Source organism: Bos indicus x Bos taurus, chromosome 8 (assembly GCF_003369695.1).
Source record: "Bos indicus x Bos taurus breed Angus x Brahman F1 hybrid chromosome 8, Bos_hybrid_MaternalHap_v2.0, whole genome shotgun sequence".
NCBI classification, from domain to species: Eukaryota; Metazoa; Chordata; class Mammalia; order Artiodactyla; family Bovidae; genus Bos; species Bos indicus x Bos taurus.
In genome coordinates, this window is record NC_040083.1 from 46,614,731 (window position 1) to 46,634,561 (window position 19,831).

General features: G+C 40.1%; 1 protein-coding gene across 13 annotated transcripts in view; it reads right to left on the bottom strand.

Annotated features, from left to right (window-relative positions):
* Window positions 1-19,831, bottom strand: part of TRPM3 (transient receptor potential cation channel subfamily M member 3) — a 1,070,052-nt gene that overhangs the window by 105,205 nt on the left and 945,016 nt on the right. For all 13 annotated transcript variants that reach the window (XM_027549457.1, XM_027549458.1, XM_027549453.1 and 10 more), the window contains 2 exons: window positions 2,761-2,861; window positions 1,189-1,323 (listed from right to left, as the gene is read on the bottom strand). In XM_027549457.1, coding sequence (XP_027405258.1) covers window positions 1,189-1,323; window positions 2,761-2,861 — 236 coding nt within the window. The remainder of the gene's footprint in view (window positions 1-1,188; window positions 1,324-2,760; window positions 2,862-19,831) is intronic.

Here is a 19,831-nt window from a genome sequence, read left to right on the forward strand (position 1 = left end):
CCTCAGGGGACAGGGTGATACAGGCACAAAGAAGCTGTTCTTCTCTTTTTTGTGTGGTTATTTTCAGATTTTTTTTTTTTTGGTTCCACTGTTTTGCTGAAGTTTTCTTAATTGGACTCCTGAGCTCTCCTAGAGCTGTCTTTGTTGTGAATAGCTGTCTAATTGCTGATCTTTGTGGAGGAACAAAGGCTAGGTCTTCCACTCTGCCATTTTGGCCCATTATTACTGAAAGCCTTAGTGTGCTGAACTGAAAAAATACTGTAGAGAAAACAGAAGTGTGGGGCCACTCTGCTAAGTTGTTTTCTGCTTCCCGCAGTGGGAATCTTATAGAGCCAGGCTGGCAGCTGCTAATCCCTGCTTCTGGCTGGGGAGAGGTCAATAAGCTCCATCTCATTAGTGCTGAGGGTGGTGGGACAAAGGAACACTGTGACAAATGAGGGTCTCTGAGAAAGACGTTTTGGTTCAATACTGGCTCCTTTGTTTACTTAGAAACTTTGAATCTTGAATAAGCCAATTCTCTTCTTGGCCTCAGTTTCTTCATCTATAAAATGGAGAGAAACAATATTCTTTAAACTTCATTGGATTTTTCTGAGCATCAGCTCAGAGCTGATGTACTTAACTCACTGAATACTCTCAAAAACTTCATAAATAGCAGTTTTTCTTTTGATTACTTCTTGATATCCACAGTGAATGAATTAACAAATTGTTATAAAAACAAAGCAAAAAAATCTTCCTGGGTAACTCCAAACAAGAAGTTTTTACATTTTATCCTGTTATACTGCAGTGAATGAACTTCATAGTGCTGAGGATAACAAGATGGTGCAGGATAGTTAACTGGCCTCTTTTGATGGTTGGAGTTAAATCAGTCCTGCTCTGCTCATTGTCTCACACACTGTGGGTTTACAGAACAAAGTATGTTCTAATTTCCAGAGCCTTGTAGTTTTGCATAAGGACCTGAGAACATTACCTTTTGGTGATCATGTAACTTTCTGCCTCTTAGATCCTGACAACTGAGCAGTTAAAACAAGTGCATTTCTGGTGACTTGGTGTTTGCTGTCTAAGGGAGCATTTGTGAAAAATGATCCATGCATTTGGAGGGGAAGGCAGGGACTCACATTCATGTTGGGGGCAGGAGAAGGTAAAACAAAAAAATTAGAGAAAATAAAAAGTGCCTTAGCTTGGTCCTACCGTATTGTACAATTCCTCTAGTCTGGAGATGGTGAGAAAACGATGCATGCTTACTCCATTCTCTATAAGTAATTTCACAAAATCCACTCTGTCCAGAACTAAGGCATCCAACATGGCTTGCTCCAGAGACCCCACCTGCAAATCAAGTCACTGAGTTAGTCTGCCCTAAGGTCTAAAGATAAAATTTTCTGGCATTTTCCTGAAAACTTTAGAAATGGATGTCTTTGACGTCTGGTAAACCTTTAGCACCTCCAAGGACATGCTAGCAAGAGTATCTCAATTTCACTTTTGGGACACCCACACTCTTCTGTATTTTGGGGCTTGTCTTTGCAAACAAAACACAGGGCTGTCTAGTTCTAAAAGCTATTTTCTCCCCTCTAAACCTCTTCTTTGTTCTAGATTCTGAGAAGGTTCAGGGTTTACAAGGCTTTTCCTCTTCCAACTCTCTAACCAAACTTCTACAAAAACACTAAAGTGCCAAAGTGAGTATTTTGCTATCTTCATTTTCATCTTCCTTAGGCTCTAAATTCCTTGGGTCACAAAGAGTTGGACATAACTGAGCGACTTCATGACTTAGGCTCTAAATTAGATTCCTGACTGACTTAAGAAGAGGGATCTAATAAACAGGCCAGAAAGTAGACTGCTTTTTCTCTTTTTCTTTTTTTAGTTGAGCATCATTACCTTGCCTCCATCTTGCCCATTTCTACAGGGAGACCCAGTAACTATTTAGGTCATTTGGTCTGTTTACTAGGGTTTTATTTAATTTCTTTCACAAAATTTCTCAGAGACTCTGTGACAAATCTTTCTACACTAGTAATCCACTGGCACTAAAAGAAGCCAGAGGGTTTCAATCCCAGGCAGAAGCTCTCTGGGACAGAGAGGGTTGAAAAAGACCTGTACATGGGGTGTTTTCCTTCAGTGATTCCAGGCACAGAAATCAAATTCCAGACTGCTGGCTGTCTCCTGGGGATATAGGCATACACCAGCCAATGGCCAATTTTCCAAGTTTTTATTTTTGGTAGACCCAATTGAGGGAAACAAACCAAGAACGGTTATATAAAGCTTTGGTTGCCTCTCTGTTGTTCTTGGGTACAGGGAGGACCTGTGCTCAGCCTCCAGGACCAGATGGCACCTGCACGTGGAAGCCTGCAAATTCTGCATCCTGTCGTGTGACCCGGTCCCACACCAGCCTGGAGTGCCATCACGCGGCAGCAGCAACCTCCAGGACAACCAGAAACAAACTGCTAATTCCACTCCTTTCTTAATTTTAATTAATACAATTTTGTTTCATGCATGTATTTTCAGGCATATAAAAGAAATAGCATTAGTTGCAGCTAAACATTGCTACCAAAGGCCTTGAGAGAGAGATGGAAATGTTTGGAACATGTGGTGTTGTACCACCAGGTGGCAGTGTTTTCCTAAATATGAGAAAGGGAGCCGAGGACCGCTACAAAGGAATATTTCTACCTTAAAGAGAAAGCAGTGGTTTCTGGAGTCGCTCTCAGAGATACCTTAAACAAATACCCTTGCCCAAGCAAGCGTGCTTTTCAGGGGTGATGACATATACTCTACCGGCCACTGTTGCCCATAAATAAAGATCTGGCTGCGGGCGATGTCGACTCTGTTCCAGGCTAAAGCTAGGCTCAGTTGGTCTGGGGCTGAGGCGTTGGCTCCTGCATACACAAAAGCAGAAGAGAGAGAGAACACAGTCAGTTGTTACACCAAGAAGACCTGCTCCAACACTCTCCAATCCACCTCCTCTTCCTGAAAAGTAGACCTGGCTGTATAGCGCGGGTTCTCAAACTTGGCAGTATTGCCAATTTGAGCAGGATAATTATACTGTCTTATGCGTTGTAGAATATTTAGTTCCATCTCTGGACTTAACCCAACAGATGCCAATATCACCTCTGCCACCAAGTCATGACAATCAAAAATGCCCCCAGGGGTAAGGAAGACACTATTAACCTGATCGCTGCTCTACAGTTTTTCTAGTCAAGGTGTGGCCCCTGGGGCAGCAGCAGCAGCATCACCTGGGCGCTTGTTAGAGATGCAGAACCTCAGGCCCCACCCAACCTACTAAATAAGAATCTGTACTCAACAAGATCGCAGGTGATTGCTGTGCACGTTGATGTTTGAGAAGCGTTGCTCTACAATATATGTTGTTTCTGCTGGCCAATCACAGGTTTCAAGGATTTGAATTGTATATTGCATCGTGATGGTGTCCTCACCAACTAGTGAGCCAGCTTTAACACTCTACTGAAAAAGATTTAAGATCTTTTAAGAGAAAGGCAAAAAAGTGGCTGAGGTTTACTTTGATTTGTGAGTATAAACCACTGAATAACTTCTCAGTTTCCCATTTTTCTCCATGCTCTGTCACTAGAGCTGCACTAAGTACAGGCAACTTTTTATTTTTAGATTTACTTATTTTTTTATAGAGCTTCCAGGTGGTGCTAAGAACCTGCCTGCCAGTGCAGGAGACATAAGAGACATGGATTTGATCCCTGGGTCAGGAAGATCCCCTGGAGAAGGAAATGGCAACCCACTCCAATTTTCTGGCCTGGAGAATCTTATGGACAGAGAAGCCTGGCAGGCTACAGTCCATGGGGTCACAAAGAGTCAGACATGACTGAAGTGACTTAGCGAGTTTATTTTATGTTTGGTTGTGTTAGATCTTTGTTGCAGTGCATGGGCTTCTCACTCTGGTGTTTCTTTTGTTGTGGGGCATGGGGCTCTCGGCACCCAGCCTCAGTAGTTGCGGCTCACAGGCTTAGGTGCACTTAGGCATAGGGATCTTCCCAGATCAGGGGTTGAACTAGTGTCCCTTGCATTGTAAGGCAGATTCTTAACCCCTGAACCACCAGGGAAGCCCCTATACGTGACTAATCTAAATTAATTAAAATTAAGTAAAATTAAAACCTTAACTCCTCACCCATCCTAGCCACACTTAAAATGCTCAGTAGCCACGTGTGCTGGTGGCCTTTGAATTGGAGTGTGCAGATACAGAACAGTTCCAGCATCACAGCAATGGTCTACTGCGACAGAGCTGGTCTAGGTCAATGCACCCTGTCCAAAAATGCAAACTGCCAAGCAGCTGGATGTGAGACTGAGGATGGTTCGGTGGAGAGAACACTGGGTTATAGTCAGAGGATCTGAGTCTGCTGTTTGCTGCTGTGTGGCACTGGACCTCTCTAAACCATTGTTTTATCGTTTGTAAATAGGGACAATAAGAGTTATCCTGTTTACCCAGCTGAGATGTGAGACTGAAATGAGATCATATAAATGAACTCACATGCAAACAGGGTTATTTCAATTCATTGATATCTTTGGTGTGTTGGGCATGAGACATCCCTAAACATGCTCCCGACCTCATGCTGCTGGATGTCCTCCTGTACCATCAGGCGAGCAGCATAAAGAGATAACACTCTCACCTGGCTCAGATATTTTGGATTGCAAATTTGGCACATTCACATGTTATCATATGTAAGGTCCCAAATAATCCTTGGAATTGGGTCTTACTGTCTCCATTTGACAGATGATACTGAGGTCCAGAGAAGTTAAAGATCAAACAGCTACCAACAGAGAGGAAACAGAATAAACATTCACAATGCCAGGGGTGAGATTCAGAGTCACTGCTGATTCTGATGTTTGTGAAGGAAGGAGGGACAGAAAATGCTGATGTTGCCCATTCCTCTGGGTTCTTTGGCAGCAGAAGCCCAAAGCAAGAAGCTGGGGATATGGCTGCTGTATCAGTGATTCCCAGTCTCTGCTGTACATTAGGATCACATGTGAATCTTTTAAACCATCCTGCTGCCTAGGTCACACCCCAAACCAATGATATCATAGTGCCTTGCGTGGCAAACTAGGTGCTGATAATTTTTAAGTTCTCCAGGTATTTTCAATGTGCAGCAGAATTTTGGGAAAACTATGCTACATGCTTCTTTTCCCTGCTTACCCTGACCTCTTCCCTCTGGGCTTTGAGATAATGATGTGAAGAACTAGGCAAGTGTTCTCTAGATGAGCCCTTCTCAAATTTGATCATGCATACAATAAACTGGAGAGCTTTTTAAAACACAGATTCTTGGGCCCCACCTCTAAAGATTCTGATTTAGTAGGTCTGGGGGTGGGACACGAGTTTCTGATTTCTAATTAGCTCCCAGGTGATGCTGCTGATCTAGGGCCACCCTTTGAATAACAAGGCCCTAGAGAGCTTTGGTGCTGTGTTCCCTTCACAAGTCAAAGGGTATTTCTGATTCTGCTGTCCAGACATTGATGGGTTCAGTAGAAATCACATACTTGTACTAAATTAATTAGGAATTATACTAATTGGACTGATTAATATTAATTCAATTTACATAGGGATTTTTTCCATTAAGAAAAGTATTTCTTGTCTCCTCAGACAACGGCAGGAACTGTAAGCTCATACCAGGGTAACTGACATAAATAAGCAATAAATAGGAATATGTCAGAACGTACTGTCAATATTTTGAAGGAGAATAAAAAGTGAAGGCTCATTGGAATTGCATTTGGAAAAGCAGCACTTCATGCTACCTCCAGGTAAGGAAGCTTAGCTGCTCTGTTGGTCCTTGCTGACCCGCTGTAATGGTTTAATCATTTCCTTTGCCATTTGTATGTCACCCAAGTCAATAGTAGTCACACAAATCTGAAGAAGAACACATAGCAGGAAGCAGTCATTGAGGTCAACATAAGCTGCCTGAATGTAATTGGATAAGTGTCCAATGAAAGCATGAAACTGATGAGTCTTGACTTCAAAAATTGAAAATATATCACTCAGGAACAGTCCTACATAACAGTTTGGATCAGTGGTTCTCAACTAGGGTAACCAACCATCCTAGTTTACCTGGTATTGTCACAGAAATTTCTACATCCTGGGAGATGCCTTAGTCCTGCACAAACCTGGATGGCTGGTCACTCTAATCTCAACCGTTGTACACTGAAATTTTCTGGAGAGTTTTAAGGAATCATGCCTGTGATGCCTCCTCAGAGACTCTGATTTAACTGGCCCTGGGCATTGCAGTTTTTAAAAGTTTTAAAAGAGCTTTTAAGAACTAGAGGTTCTTATCCTTATCTACACATTAGAACTGTGAAGACAAGGTTAAGAACCTCGAGTCTAAATAACACATTATCATTCATTCACTCATTCGTTTGCTTATTCATTTATTTATGCATTCAAAGATACTGACTTCATGCCTTCACATATGGCAACCACTATGCCAGTATGAAGACCAAGGTGAATAAGACAAAATTCTTCATCCCAAGAGCTTATATTCTAGAGATGAAGAGAAGTCTATAGTTAAATACCCTATTTAATGCCATCATACACTTACCTGCTCAACAGATATTTACCGAATAACTTTGGTGCCAGAGACTGTTTAGCACTGAATGTCTGACAGTGAACAAGATAGCTAAGGTCACTCTTTTCTACTTACTTTTACTACTGGAGGTGTAACACTCAGAAAATAGATAAATAAACAAACTGTTAAACAGTATACTTTCAGAATGTATAAGTGCTATGAAGGAACAGTGTGATTCCCAGGTTATATGGGACCTATGTATACATAAAAAGTTTGAGTTATTCCAAATAAATGTGGCAGTACCATTCAGGTGACCCATTTCACATGACCCCAGGACAAAAGTAGTGTACCAGTCAGCTGGAGTGATCTGCTGGCTAGGCTGCCCTCCTGAAACCAGGGCTGGACATGGAGCCATTGGATACTTCATAGCACAACTCTGAGAGTTCTTTGGGGCATCTGATTGACCCTGCATAAGAAATAGAAGTTTCAAAAATGCCCTGAAGTATTGAAATTGGTCTGGGGTCTATGCAGGTCTGGTATGGGCTCAGTGCCCACCCTCTCTCCCCCTCCTGCCTATCATACTGCAGCCCTGGTTGGTGCTGGATCCCAGGTGACCATGGAGAAGGCCCTTTAAAACACAGGTCTAAGGACAGTACTGATAATGATCAGGGTGGTGGAGCTGCTCTGTTAAAATGAGTGAACAGGAGACTTGCCTGAGAGTAATAATACTTGAACAAAGACCTAAATGATTAGAAAAAGCCATCATATGAAGAACGGGCAGGGGCTGGGGGAGACATTCTAGGAAGAGGAAACATCAAGTGCAAAGGCCCTGCTATAGAAATGAATACAAGCAAGTATAAGAATTAAAATATGGTTTTATTATTTCCTCTTTTTTCAGGTGATCAGGGAGGATTTAAATGCATGATTAATGGCCACATGTGGTTTTAGGGGATTAGTTCACTAGAACAAATGAGATGAGGAAAGGTATTCTAGCCAAGGGAATAGCGTATGCAAAGACTGGGGAGTTAAATAGCTCAGTGAATTTGGAAAATTGATGGGAAGACACTGAAGATTCAACGTTTGGGGTATAGTATAAGTTAGAAGCAGAGAAAGATGGAGCTAGAATAGGAGGACTTATAAATGATATGGAGTTTTGTTTTATCCTTAAGTCATACAGAAACCACTGGAGGACTCTGTATCAGAAACAACGCAGTACGATTTATGTCTTAGGAAAATCACTTTGGGAGAAGTGTGAAGAATGGATTGGAAGAGCATTGGGATAGAGCGAAGAGAGGCTGTTAGGAAAGTTTTGCAATATTCTAGGAAAGGTATAATGAGAATCTGAAGAGGCATCTTTGATGGAGGGAAATTTAGAAAGCAAAACTGATAGGCTTTGGTGAAATTTAAAGTGGGAGGCAAGAGAGAAAGAGAAATAAAAGGTGATCACCTTGTCTCTAGCTTGGAAGCCCAACTGAGATTGGCAATGCAAGATTAACACAAGCATTTGGGGGCAGAAAAATCCATTCTTGTATATGTTGAGCTTAAAATGCCTGTGGTATATCCAGGTGGAAATGATCAGAGGCCACTAGATATTGAGGTCTGGGGCAGGGCAAGGGTCAGGCCTGGAGAAAGAGAATTGGGGAATATTAGCACGAAGGTGCGGAGAAGGCAATGGCACCCCACTCCAGTACTCTTGCCTGGAAAATCCCATGGACAGAGGAGCCTGGTAGGCTACAGGCCATGGAGTCGCCAAGAGTTGGACACGACTGAGCGACTTCACTTTCACTTTTCACTTTCATGCATTGGAGAAGGAAATGGCAACCCACTCCAGTGTTCTTGCCTGGAGAATCCCAGGGGCGGGGGAGCCTGGTGGGCTGCTGTCTACGGGGTCGCACAGAGTCGGACACAACTGAAGCGACTTAGCAGCAGCAGCAGCAGCAGCAGCATGAAGGTGACAAGAAGAGTGCAGAGGATGGGTAAATGAATAACAGTAATGCTTAAAAAGTATGAAAGTACAGCAACTTTTTAGAAAGAAGCACAAAATAAAACAACCCCCCCCAGAAGGATAGGAAGAGAACTAGTGGTAACAGTGTCCTAAACTATGGAAGAGAGGTTCTCAAGAAAGAGGGAGTGGTCAATAGGGCAGAGGTGGCAAAGAGGGTAAGTGAAAAAGACTGGCCTTCCTTTTCCACAATTCTTCTCATTACTGGGAACCAGCTTATGTATCTATTAGTCTGGTACTTATTTCCTTTACTAGGATGTCTATAGGAGGTCAGGGACTGCACCTCCTTTATTCACTGTTGTATTCTCAGAGTTCAGAACAGGGCTTGGCACATAATAGATGTTGAATGACTATTTGTTGAATGAATAAATGAACCCAAAAGTGAGCACTGGATTTGTCGATTAAGAAGTCCTTGATGAAATCAGCTGTGTACCTTCAGTAGCGAGTGGGAATGGAAGTATGTACCCAAACTCTTCCCTCAAGGAAACTGCAATCTAATAAGAATGAAGGTAGAATGAGAAAAAAGGACAGATATGACCAATATGCAAATCACTGTATCAAAGGACACGGCGGTAAGTGCTGTGAAATCTATACAAGTAGGTCCAGGGCACTTGTTGTCAGTTGAGTCAGAGCCACCTTAAGGAGGAAGTAGAATTTGCTGAGAGAGGGGATGGATGAAGGAGACTTGAACAAATGGAGTTTGTGGTAGGCTGACGGTGCCCTCACCTCTTAAAGATGTCAATGTCCTGATCCTGGGAACCAGTGAAGCTGTTACTTTATATGGCAGATGAATTTTGTAGCTGTGATTAAGTTAAGATTTTGAGATGGGGAGATTGTCCTGGATTATCTGGTGGGCCTAACGCAATATAATCACAAGAGTTCTTATAAGAGGAACACAAGGGGATCAAAGTAGTAGCAGGATATGTGAAGACGAAAGCAACAAGTTGGATTGATGTAAGATTGATGCCAGGCAAGAACCACAAGTAAAGGAATGAAGGCAGCCTCTGGAAGCTGAAAAAGGCAAGGGCATGATTCTCCTCTGAAGCCTCTAGAAGGAATATAACCCTGCTAACATCTTAATTTTAGACTTCTGGCCTCCAGAATTATGAGTAAATTTTGCTATTTCAAGCCACTAAGTTTATGATAATTTGGTATGGTATCAATTCTCAGATTTTAACATGCATATGATACATCTAGGGATCTTGTTTAAATGGTAATTCTGACTCAGTTGATCTACCGTGGAGCTCGCCGTTATGTTTCTCTAGACAGCATGCATTAGTTCTCTATTGTGATCATGATAAAATTAGTGCGTGTACATGCACCTTCTCTCCCTTTCCTTTCCTCCACTGTCCAATCTTAGAATATTAGGTTATGTTATACTCTGTGCTGTCAAATACGATTACATTTCTTTTTACTAATACTTGAGTTGTGTCTTAAGCTATATTCCTTAGGCAAAAGGAACATTATATTATACTGGGCAAAAAGCCTAGCAATTCTACCTTCATCCTTTTTTCCTTCACTCAATTTTTTTGTTGCTGTATTATTTCTACCTTGTTATGGAAGTAATATTTATATTCCTGTCTGTTACTCAAATTCCTATTTTTATCTTAGTTCTATTAGAATTTAGTATCAATGCTCACAGTGATTTTACCAACCAAACATCTCTTGGTTGGTAGCTTGAATTCTCTAATATTTTTTTGAAGAGGAATTTGAGAGAAAAGTATTTCCAAAGTTCTAGACTGTTTTGTTTTTTTAGTAGTCATTACAGTTGAATGACATCGGTTCAATATAAAATCTGTTCCCCTGTTGTCTCCTGGCATTGAATGATACTGAAAGAAGGTCTGAAGCCAGCTTGATTTTCACCTCATAAAAGACTTGATTATTTTTCCTGGAGACCCAAAGTAGCTTTTATTTTTCTTTGAAGTTCAGTCACTTTACTAGGATTTTAAGTGTGGGTGTTGAAGATTCTGAGTCCAATTTTTTTTCCCCCTGGCATAAAGTGGCCCTTTCAATATCCAGATCAGGGTTTTAAAATTCTTTAATAAAAAATTATTAAATTATATTTTTAAATTATGTAATTATATTTCAAAGTATTTGTTTTGACCCATTATTTTGGTTTTCTTCTCTGGAGTCACCAGTTATGTTTATGTTGGATCTATCTTCTATAAATATAACTTCTCTTTAATCCCAATTAACTCTATTAATTTAATTTCATTTTTGTTTCCCTCATTTCTAGTCTTTGTGTTCAGCACTAGGTTTTTCAAAATGTATATTTGATCTTGTACTGTTTCCCATTTCTTCTGCAATTCTGTGATCATTTTATTCCCACCCCCGCCCCCCCACTTCACTCCTGAGCACTTGATCTCCTCTTGCTACCTCACCTACTCTCACCTGAATTTTGGTATTCCAGCTCTGAAGTATTTCTTCATGGATAAGTGCTTCATTGAGATTTAATTTTTTTAGGGTTCATGGTAAAATATTTATTCATAATGTTCATCTGTTCCCCAAAAACATTTTTTTTTAGAGTAATTAGTCTTCTGTGAACACATTTTGCTCTTTTGTTATTTTTTTCTTAGAATCTATCTTTATGCTAATTCCTTTTTTGTGTTTATCATTTAGTGAGTTGGGTCATAAAAGGTCCAGAGTAGCACTGAAGGTTAGTTAGTATTTGCAGCTGGAAGGTTTTCTTCCCAGCGTCACTAAAGGAAAATTCCCTCGGGTTATCTGATTAATTCTGTATGTGGCTCATCTCCTCAATTCATATGTACTAAATCAGGATCGGGAGAGTCTCCTACCACTGTCCAACTCACTCTCGTGCTTACACTTTCTATTCTAGACAAAGGAAAGAACTTTGTACCTTAGGGTGTTCCTCAAACCTAGTAATTACAATTTTGTTGGTGCTTTCTGAGGACTGCCACCGCTGGTTTCTCTCACCCCAGCTTTTACCCTTTCCTCCCACAGATGCCCCACATATACAGATAGTTTGGAATCTTTCCTAGTTCACCAAAAATGGAGTTTCCTTATTGTTTTCTTCCTCTTTCATTATTGATTTTTGAAGCTTTCTAGGAAAAACAGAGAATGATAAATTTATGTTGCCGTGCCTATATTGGAAGTCCTGAAGGATTGTATAGGTACAAGAGTGTTCTGATCAGATCTTTGCATTCCAAACTGAAGTATAGAAGATGGACAAGAATATGTTCACTAAGAAGCAGGAAGATTCCTTAAAAGGCCATTGTAATAATTCAGGTCAAAAGTCCTGAAGGCCTAACGATGCTAAGCAAGGAAGGAAAAGAAGGAATAGACATGAAAGATATTATGGTGGCTAAAATGTCCAAAATTAGCAAGAATTTGCATTAACAAGAGAAAAAAAACTTGATGAAGGCTCTGAACCTTGATAATCAAAAGGATGGCTGCTATGTGAACATAAATGGTAGAAATCAGCTTTGGGGGGAAAGAATATTTTTATTTATTTCTATTTATGCTCATGACAATTAATTTGATTGAATTTGACAACCAAAGGAGTTATCCATTAGACAATTAGAAAAGGGAGCAGAGAGGGAAGTTAGGGTTGGAGGTGAATCTGGAGATTATTCATGTAGATATGTGATTTAAAGTCATGGTACTTTTTACATTTGACAGAAGGCAGAGTGAAGAAGTAAGAGGGTCTAATGAAGGAGATAATGGAATGGTAAGAAAGGTAGAATATTCAGTATTTCGGACCTCAAGGAACATAAAAACAAATATATACATCCAAAGAATGTTCAAACTACCACACTTGCACTCATTTCATATGCTAGCAAGGTAATGCTCAAAGTCCTTCAAACTAGTACATGAACTGAGAAATTCCAGATGTATAAGCTGGATTTAGAAGAGGCAGAGGAACCAGAGATCAAATTGCCAACATCCATTGAATCACAGAAAAAGCAAGGGAATTCCAGAAAGACATTTACTTCTGCTTTATTGACTATGCTAAAACCTTTGACTGTGTGGATCACAACAAACCGTGGAAAATTCTTAAACAGATGGGAATACCAGACCACCTTACCTGCCTCCTGAGAAACCTGTATGCAGGTCAAGAAGCAACAGTTAGAACCAGATATGGAACAACAGACTGGTTCCAAATTGGGAAAGGAGTACATCAAGGCTGTATATTGTCACCCTGCTTATTTAACTTACATGCGAAGTATATCATGTGAAATGCCAGGCTGGATGAAGCTTGAGCTGTGATCAAGATTGCCAAGAGAAATATCAATAACTTCAAACATGCAGATGACACCACCCTAATGGCAGAAAGTGAAGAGGAACTAAAGAGCCTCTTGATGAAGGTGGGTTGTAAATAGAAGTGTGGACTCTCTTTGAGAGAGTTTACAAATTTAAAAGGTTAGGTGAGTCATTTGACTTGGATACTTACGTATGATCTTGCTTGATGGTCTTGGTGGTGGGAGGAGGGGTCAGGAGGTACTGACCTTGCAGTGTTTCAGTGCCATGATTCTGTGACGTATAGGATGATGACGCCTATCCCTATATCGGTCAATCAACATTTCTTTTTGCTAGGGTCTTTGGGCCTTTCCTTGTCTTATCTAAAGAATCTTGCCTGAATTAAATATCGTTCTCAGGGATTCTATTCATTTCTATCAATTTACTCTACCTGTAAGTTTTGCAACTAAATGCAATATGATCTTACCCCTCCATTCAAAGACTTCAGATTTTCTGCCTAAATGGAAACCACAAAGGAGGAAGGAAAGTGGCTGAAAGGCCCTGCCATGTGACTTGATTGCTAGGATACACCTTCACTTATCTCCCAGAGCAAAGACATCACCTACCCTGGTGAGCCTCTCTTAGGAATGTGGCTGCTACATTGAAAAAAAAAAAAACACAAACAAAAAAAAATTAAAGGCTTAAAACATAAAAAGTATGTGAAGTCTGTGGACAATCTATTCTTTGCTCTGTTTTCTTGCTCTGAATGATAACTATCTCCTCTTGGTAAAAATAACTTTAGGTAGACTCCCAGGAGAAAGTTAAAAGGACTCAGGAAAGATTGGATTGACTTCAGCTGATGAAATTCAGAGTTGGCTTATAAGAGGAAACCAGGCAGCTGAGTGAAAGAGTCCTTTTGTGGGAAGATGGGCATTTGGTTTTTGATTTATCTTTAGTTAATAAGAGAGATAATAATAACTAATGTTTCTTTCATGTTTAGCTTGTGCCAGGGACTGTTTCTAAATGTTAAAGTATTGAATTCTCACAACAAATGCTGAGGCTCCATTATCCCCATTTTACAGAAGAGGAAACAGAGGCATAGAAACTTGTCCAAGGTGAGAAGGCTCGTTTGTTCAGAGATTAGATTCAAACTCAGATAATCTAGTTTTAAGAGCTGAGTATTTTTCCTGATTCATAGAAATTTTAAAAGTTTTATGAAACTCATCAGATCTACAACAAAAAAGGAAATAGGCAAACAGGCTTTTGCTTCCTCTATCACAAAATAACCCACATTGCATTAATGAAAGAAGCCAGAATATTCTCTAATGCCCTATGATAAGGACCAAAATTGCTGGTTAAACGTTATCTAAAATTCACATACCAACTTTTAATATTATTATTATTTTTTTTTTTTTTGGTTGGTCAAGCCATATGGGCTTAAAGTTTTATTTATTTAAAAAAATTTCCCCCAGTTATACTGAGATATGATTGACATTAATGTCAATATTAGTTTTAGGTGTACAATATAAATTTACCCTCATATAGTTACACATTTTTTTCTGTGATGAGAACTTTTAAAATCTATTCTAATTAGCAACTTTCAAATGTAAAATAGAGCACTGTTAACTAAAGTCACCATGCTCTACATCACCTCCCAAGAACTACTTATAACTGGAAGTTTACACCTTTTGACCACCTTCACCCATTTCACCTACTCCCAACTCCCACTCTGGGCTGAAATTCTTGATGTCTTCATTTCACTGCCTCTAAGGACAGCCTTTAGAGAAGAGAGCTGGATCCCAGCTGTTTTCGTTTACTGAACAGATTTTTATTGAATCCAATTCTCTGCCAGCCTTTCTATTAGGCCCTGGGGAAATAAGATTGGACCAAAGTTTCTACTCTCAAAGGAAATATATATATATTTATAATAAATATAAATAAATACATATATGTAATCTGCATTCCCTTTGGGTTCTATTAGTTAGTCTTTGCTTTGGATGGAGTCCTTAGAAGACTACATGATAGTCTAGGCCAGTTTCCGAAGTGACTCAAAATGAATTCAGAGTTCTTCTTTTCCTTTGGAACAGTAAAGATTGGTTCTAAATTGGGCTCCATCCACTGTATCCTACCAGGCCCATTCGTTTTAATTATCCCACCTTGATTGCCACCCCTTCCTGATAGTCATAAAGAGGAGATCTCCATTTGAAACAAATATGCTTCAGCAGGACCCTATCAACCCTTTCCCTCTGAGTCGACTGCCTGCCTTTTGTTTGCAGAAAGACTTTAGTCAAAGAATAAACTTAAACAGAGAAGTGAGAAAATGCAGAAGCAAAGAAAAACTGTCAAACAGGACAAACTAATAAAAGTTTAGTCATTAAGTAAAGTCAAGGACCCTATAGATAATATTCGGAGCCATGTCTTTTGGGCTGTTTTGTACATAATGAAACCCCCACCAGGTGGAAGAAACTACATGATGACCAGACTACAGCCATGACATAAGCTGCCACAATTCCAGGAACTGCCCTCAAGGAAATGGTAACAAACCGATCTGGAAATTGAAGACTAACTGTACTAAAAACAATCAATTTCAAGATGACTGTCAGAGCTGACTGTGCTGTTTCTGCATGTAACCCCCTCCCTCTACCAATAAAAGCTCTTGTCCACTGATTGTCAATTGAGGGGGAGTTAGCATTTGGGAAAACTGCTCAATGTTCTATGATAACCTAAATGGGAAAATAATTTGAAAAAGGAAAAAGACAAAAAAGTCATCTTAATTTTAAATTCCTCTGAAGAAATAATTGGCATACTATTTATTGTGGATTTCTCTAGGCTATCTGTTTGATATAATAAGCTTAGCATTCTGAACTGCAGAGGCGCATTTCAAGTACAACTTTCCCTGAACCCATCAGTCTCTTTCATTTGTGCTTTTTTAGCATTTTGTTTACATTTTACATTGGGGTGTGTACTCTACCATATTTTAAGACTTTGAAGATTTTGCAGCACTTTATAACTTATAGTAGGTGCCCTAGTGATCAGCTAACATATCCCTGATACTACCCGAGGAGCTGGGAAAAGTTACTTATTCTTCCCAAGACTGAGTTTCTTTGTGTAAGACAAGGTCAACAATATCTCCCTCAAGGGACTGAGGATTAAAAAGAATAATATATGAAAAAAATGCTTTGTTAAATTAAAGCACTGTGCAAATATTTTGAGTGTCTTACATATTCCCAACCATACATTTACCAGATTAATAATAATATTTTAATAATTTTGTCACAGTAATAATGCTATTGCCATGCAGATGCTCCTGGATGAACAATTACCAGACAGACTTACTAATGTTTCTACTGTGGTCGATGTGAATGATTATCATTGAATTTTCATAAAAGGGATACCAACTATAAAATAAAACAGTAAGTCTCAGAATTAAGTACTGATAGTCCCTAAATTATCAGGGGCTTACCCAAAAAAGATGTCCTTTTCATTATAGGGGACTCGAATGCAAAAGTAGGAAGTCAAGAAACACCTGGAGTAACAGGCAAATTTGGCCTTGGAATACAGAATGAAGCAGGGCAAAGACTAATAGACTTTTGCCAAGAGAACGCACTGGTCATAGCAAACACCCTCTTCCAACAACACAAGAGAAGACGCTATACATGGACATCACCAGATGGTCAACACTGAAATCAGATTGATTATATTCTTTGCAGCCAAAGATGGAGAAGCTCTATACAGTCAGCAAAAACAAGACCAGGAGCTCACTGTGGTTCAGACCATGAACTCCTTATTGCCAAATTCAGACTTAAATTGGAGAAAGTAGGGAAAACCACTAGACCATTCAGGTATGACCTAAATCAAATCCCTTATGATTATACAGTGAAAGTGAGAAATAGATTTAAAGGACTAGATCTGATAGATAGAGTGCCTGATGAACTATGGACGGAGGTCCATGACATTGTACAGGAGACAGGGATCAAGACCATCCCCATGGAAAAGAAATGCAAAAAAAGCAAAATGGCTGTCTGAGGAGGCCTGACAAATAGCTGTGAAAAGAAGACAAGCAAAAAGCAAAGGAGAAAAGGAAAGATATAAACATCTGAATGCAGAGTTCCAAAGAGTAGCTAGAAGAGATACGAAAGCCTTCTTCAGCGATCAGTGCAAAGAAATAGAGGAAAACAACAGAATGGGAAAGACTAGGGATCTCTTCAAGAAAATTAGAGATACCAAAGGAACATTTCATGCAAAGATGGGCTCGATAAAGGACAGAAATGGTATGGACCTAACAGAAGCAGAAGATATTAAGAAGAGAAGGCAAGAACACAGAGAAGAACTGTACAAAAAAGATCTTCACGACCCAGATAATCACGATGGTGTGATCACTCACCTAGAGCCAGACATCCTGGAATGTGAAGTCAAGTGGGCCTTAGAAAGCATCACTACGAACAAAGCTAGTGGAGGTGATGGAATTCCAGTTGAACTATTCCAAATCCTGAAAGATGATGCTGTGAAAGTGCTGCACTCAATATGCCAGCACATTTGGAAAACTCAGCAGTGGCCACAGGACTGGAAAAGGTCAGTTTTCATTCCAATCCCAAAGAAAGGCAATGCCAAAGAATGCTCAAACTACCGCACAATTGCACTCATCTCACACGCTAGTAAAGTAATGCTCAAAATTCTCCAAGCCAGGCTTCAGCAATATGGGAACCGTGAACTTCCTGATGTTCAAGCTGGATTTAGAAAAGGCAGAGGAACCAGAGATCAAATTGCCAACATCCGCTGGATCACGGAAAAAGCAAGAGAGTTCCAGAAAAACATCTATTTCTGCTTTATTGACTATGCCAAAGCCTTTGACTGCGTGGATCACAAGAAACTGTGGAAAATTCTTCAAGAGATGGGAATACCAGACCACCTGATCTGCCTCTTGAGAAATGTGTATGCAGGTCAGAAAGCAACAGTTAGAACTGGACATGGAACAACAGATGGGTTCCAAATAGGAAAAAGAGTTCGTCAAGGCTGTATATTGTCACCCTGTTTATTTAACTTATATGCAGAGTACATCATGAGAAACGCTGGACTGGAAGAAACAAAGCTGGAATCAAGATTGCTGGGAGAAATATCAATAACCTCAGATATGCAGATGACACCACCCTTATGGCAGAAAGTGAAGAGGAGCTAAAAAGCCTCTTGATGAAAGTGAAAGTGGAGAGTGAAAAAGTTGGCTTAAAGCTCAACATTCAGAAAATGAAGATCATGGCATCCGGTCCCAACACTTCATGGGAAATAGATGGGGAAACAGTGTCAGACTTTATTTTTATTTTTCTGGGCTCCAAAATCACTGCAGATGGTGACTGCAGCCATGAAATTAAAAGACGCTTACTCTTTGGAAGGAAAGTTATGACCAACCTAGATAGCATATTCAAAAGCAGAGACATTACTTTGCCAACAAAGGTCCGTCTAGTCAAGGCTATGGTTTTTCCTGTGGTCATGTATGGATATGAGAGTTGGATTGTGAAGAAGGCTGATCACCGAAGAATTGATGCTTTTGAACTGTGGTGTTGGAGAAGACTCTTGAGAGTCCCTTGGACTGCAAGGAGATCCAACCAGTCCATTCTGAAGGAAATCAGCCCTGGGTGTTCTTTGGAAGGAATGATGCTAAAGCTGAAACTCCAGTACTTTGGCCACCTCACACGAAGAGTTGATTCATTGGAAAAGACCCTGATGCTGGGAGGGACTGGGGGCAGGAGGAGAAGGGGACGACAGAGGATGAGGTGGCTGGATGGCATCACTGACTCGATGGACGTGAGTCTGCGTGAACTCCGGGAGTTGGTGATGGACAGGGAGGCCTGGCGTGCTGTGATTCATGGGGTTGCAAAGAGTCGGACATGACTGAGTGACTGATCTGATCTGATCTGTGTAAATATTGTTGTTATTTCCTCATGTCCTAATAACATATGCAAATAGAAAGGACAAACAAAATTATATGGCTTATGATTAACAAGGTAAAGCATCTATTTCTTTCTTTTTGCCGACCTACTTAAACAAATGTGTTTTCTGCTTTCTACAATAAAAGAAGTCAATACTTTACAAAAGTTACCCATTACCATGTTAAAAAACTTTATAAAAGTGTTCCTGTATTATGTACAATATGCAAAACTGAGGAATGTTATCAGTGTAAGACGGAGTAAAAGAAAAGAAAAACATTATATTGGGTTATTCTGCTTGCTTGTGATATGACAAACGAAATCATTTATATAGCCATGTAAGTAAAATAGGTTTTTTTTTTTTCTTTTGGCCATGTAGAGGCATGTGGGATCTAAGTTTCCCAAACAGGGATCCAACCCATGACTCCTGCATTGGAAACATGCAGTCTTAACCACTGGACTGCCAGGGAAGTCCCAGGTAAGAAAAATATGTGCATCTTCCACATTGTAATTTTTAGCAGGATTCTAAAGAAATGTATACCTCAGAATTCTGGGAAATTTTCTGGAATTATTGCATTGATGATTTCCTACCAGTTCTTTCTTTCTTTTTTTTACTCATTCTGTCTCTTTCTTCAAGAACGATATAATCCAGGGACTATTTTGCAGTTTATTTTTACTAAGGTTATGCATACACAGAGTTTAGAGTCATCCATCCTACAAGATTTGTTAGAAAATATCACGAATCTGATCATCCCAATCCTCCTTCTCCAGAGGCAACCACTTCTTGTAGCTGATTACTTTGGTCCTCTGTGGAAGCTGGTCTCTGAAGATGGCTTCCACGGAACTGTACCTTCCAATATTCACAGTAAATCTGGGCTGGTCTTTTGACACACTTTACCCAATAGAATGCAGCAGAGGTGACACTATGCCAGTCTAAGGCTTGAGCCTTCGGAAGGTCTGGCGGCTCCTGCTTTTACCTCTCATGCCTGGTGCAGAACTCTTGCTTTGAGCCTGCCTTTCACATCGTCCAGGCATTTCCAGCACTTGTCACGTGTGGGAGCTCCTGTTTCCTGTGTTTCGTGTTTGCTTTTTTTTCTCTTTCATTTTGGTGGAGCACACCTTACAGTAAAGTACCAAAGAAATGGTTCGTGGGTAGTGAATGTGTTGACAACTTATGCCTGACAATGTCTTTATTCTACGTTTACAAGTAG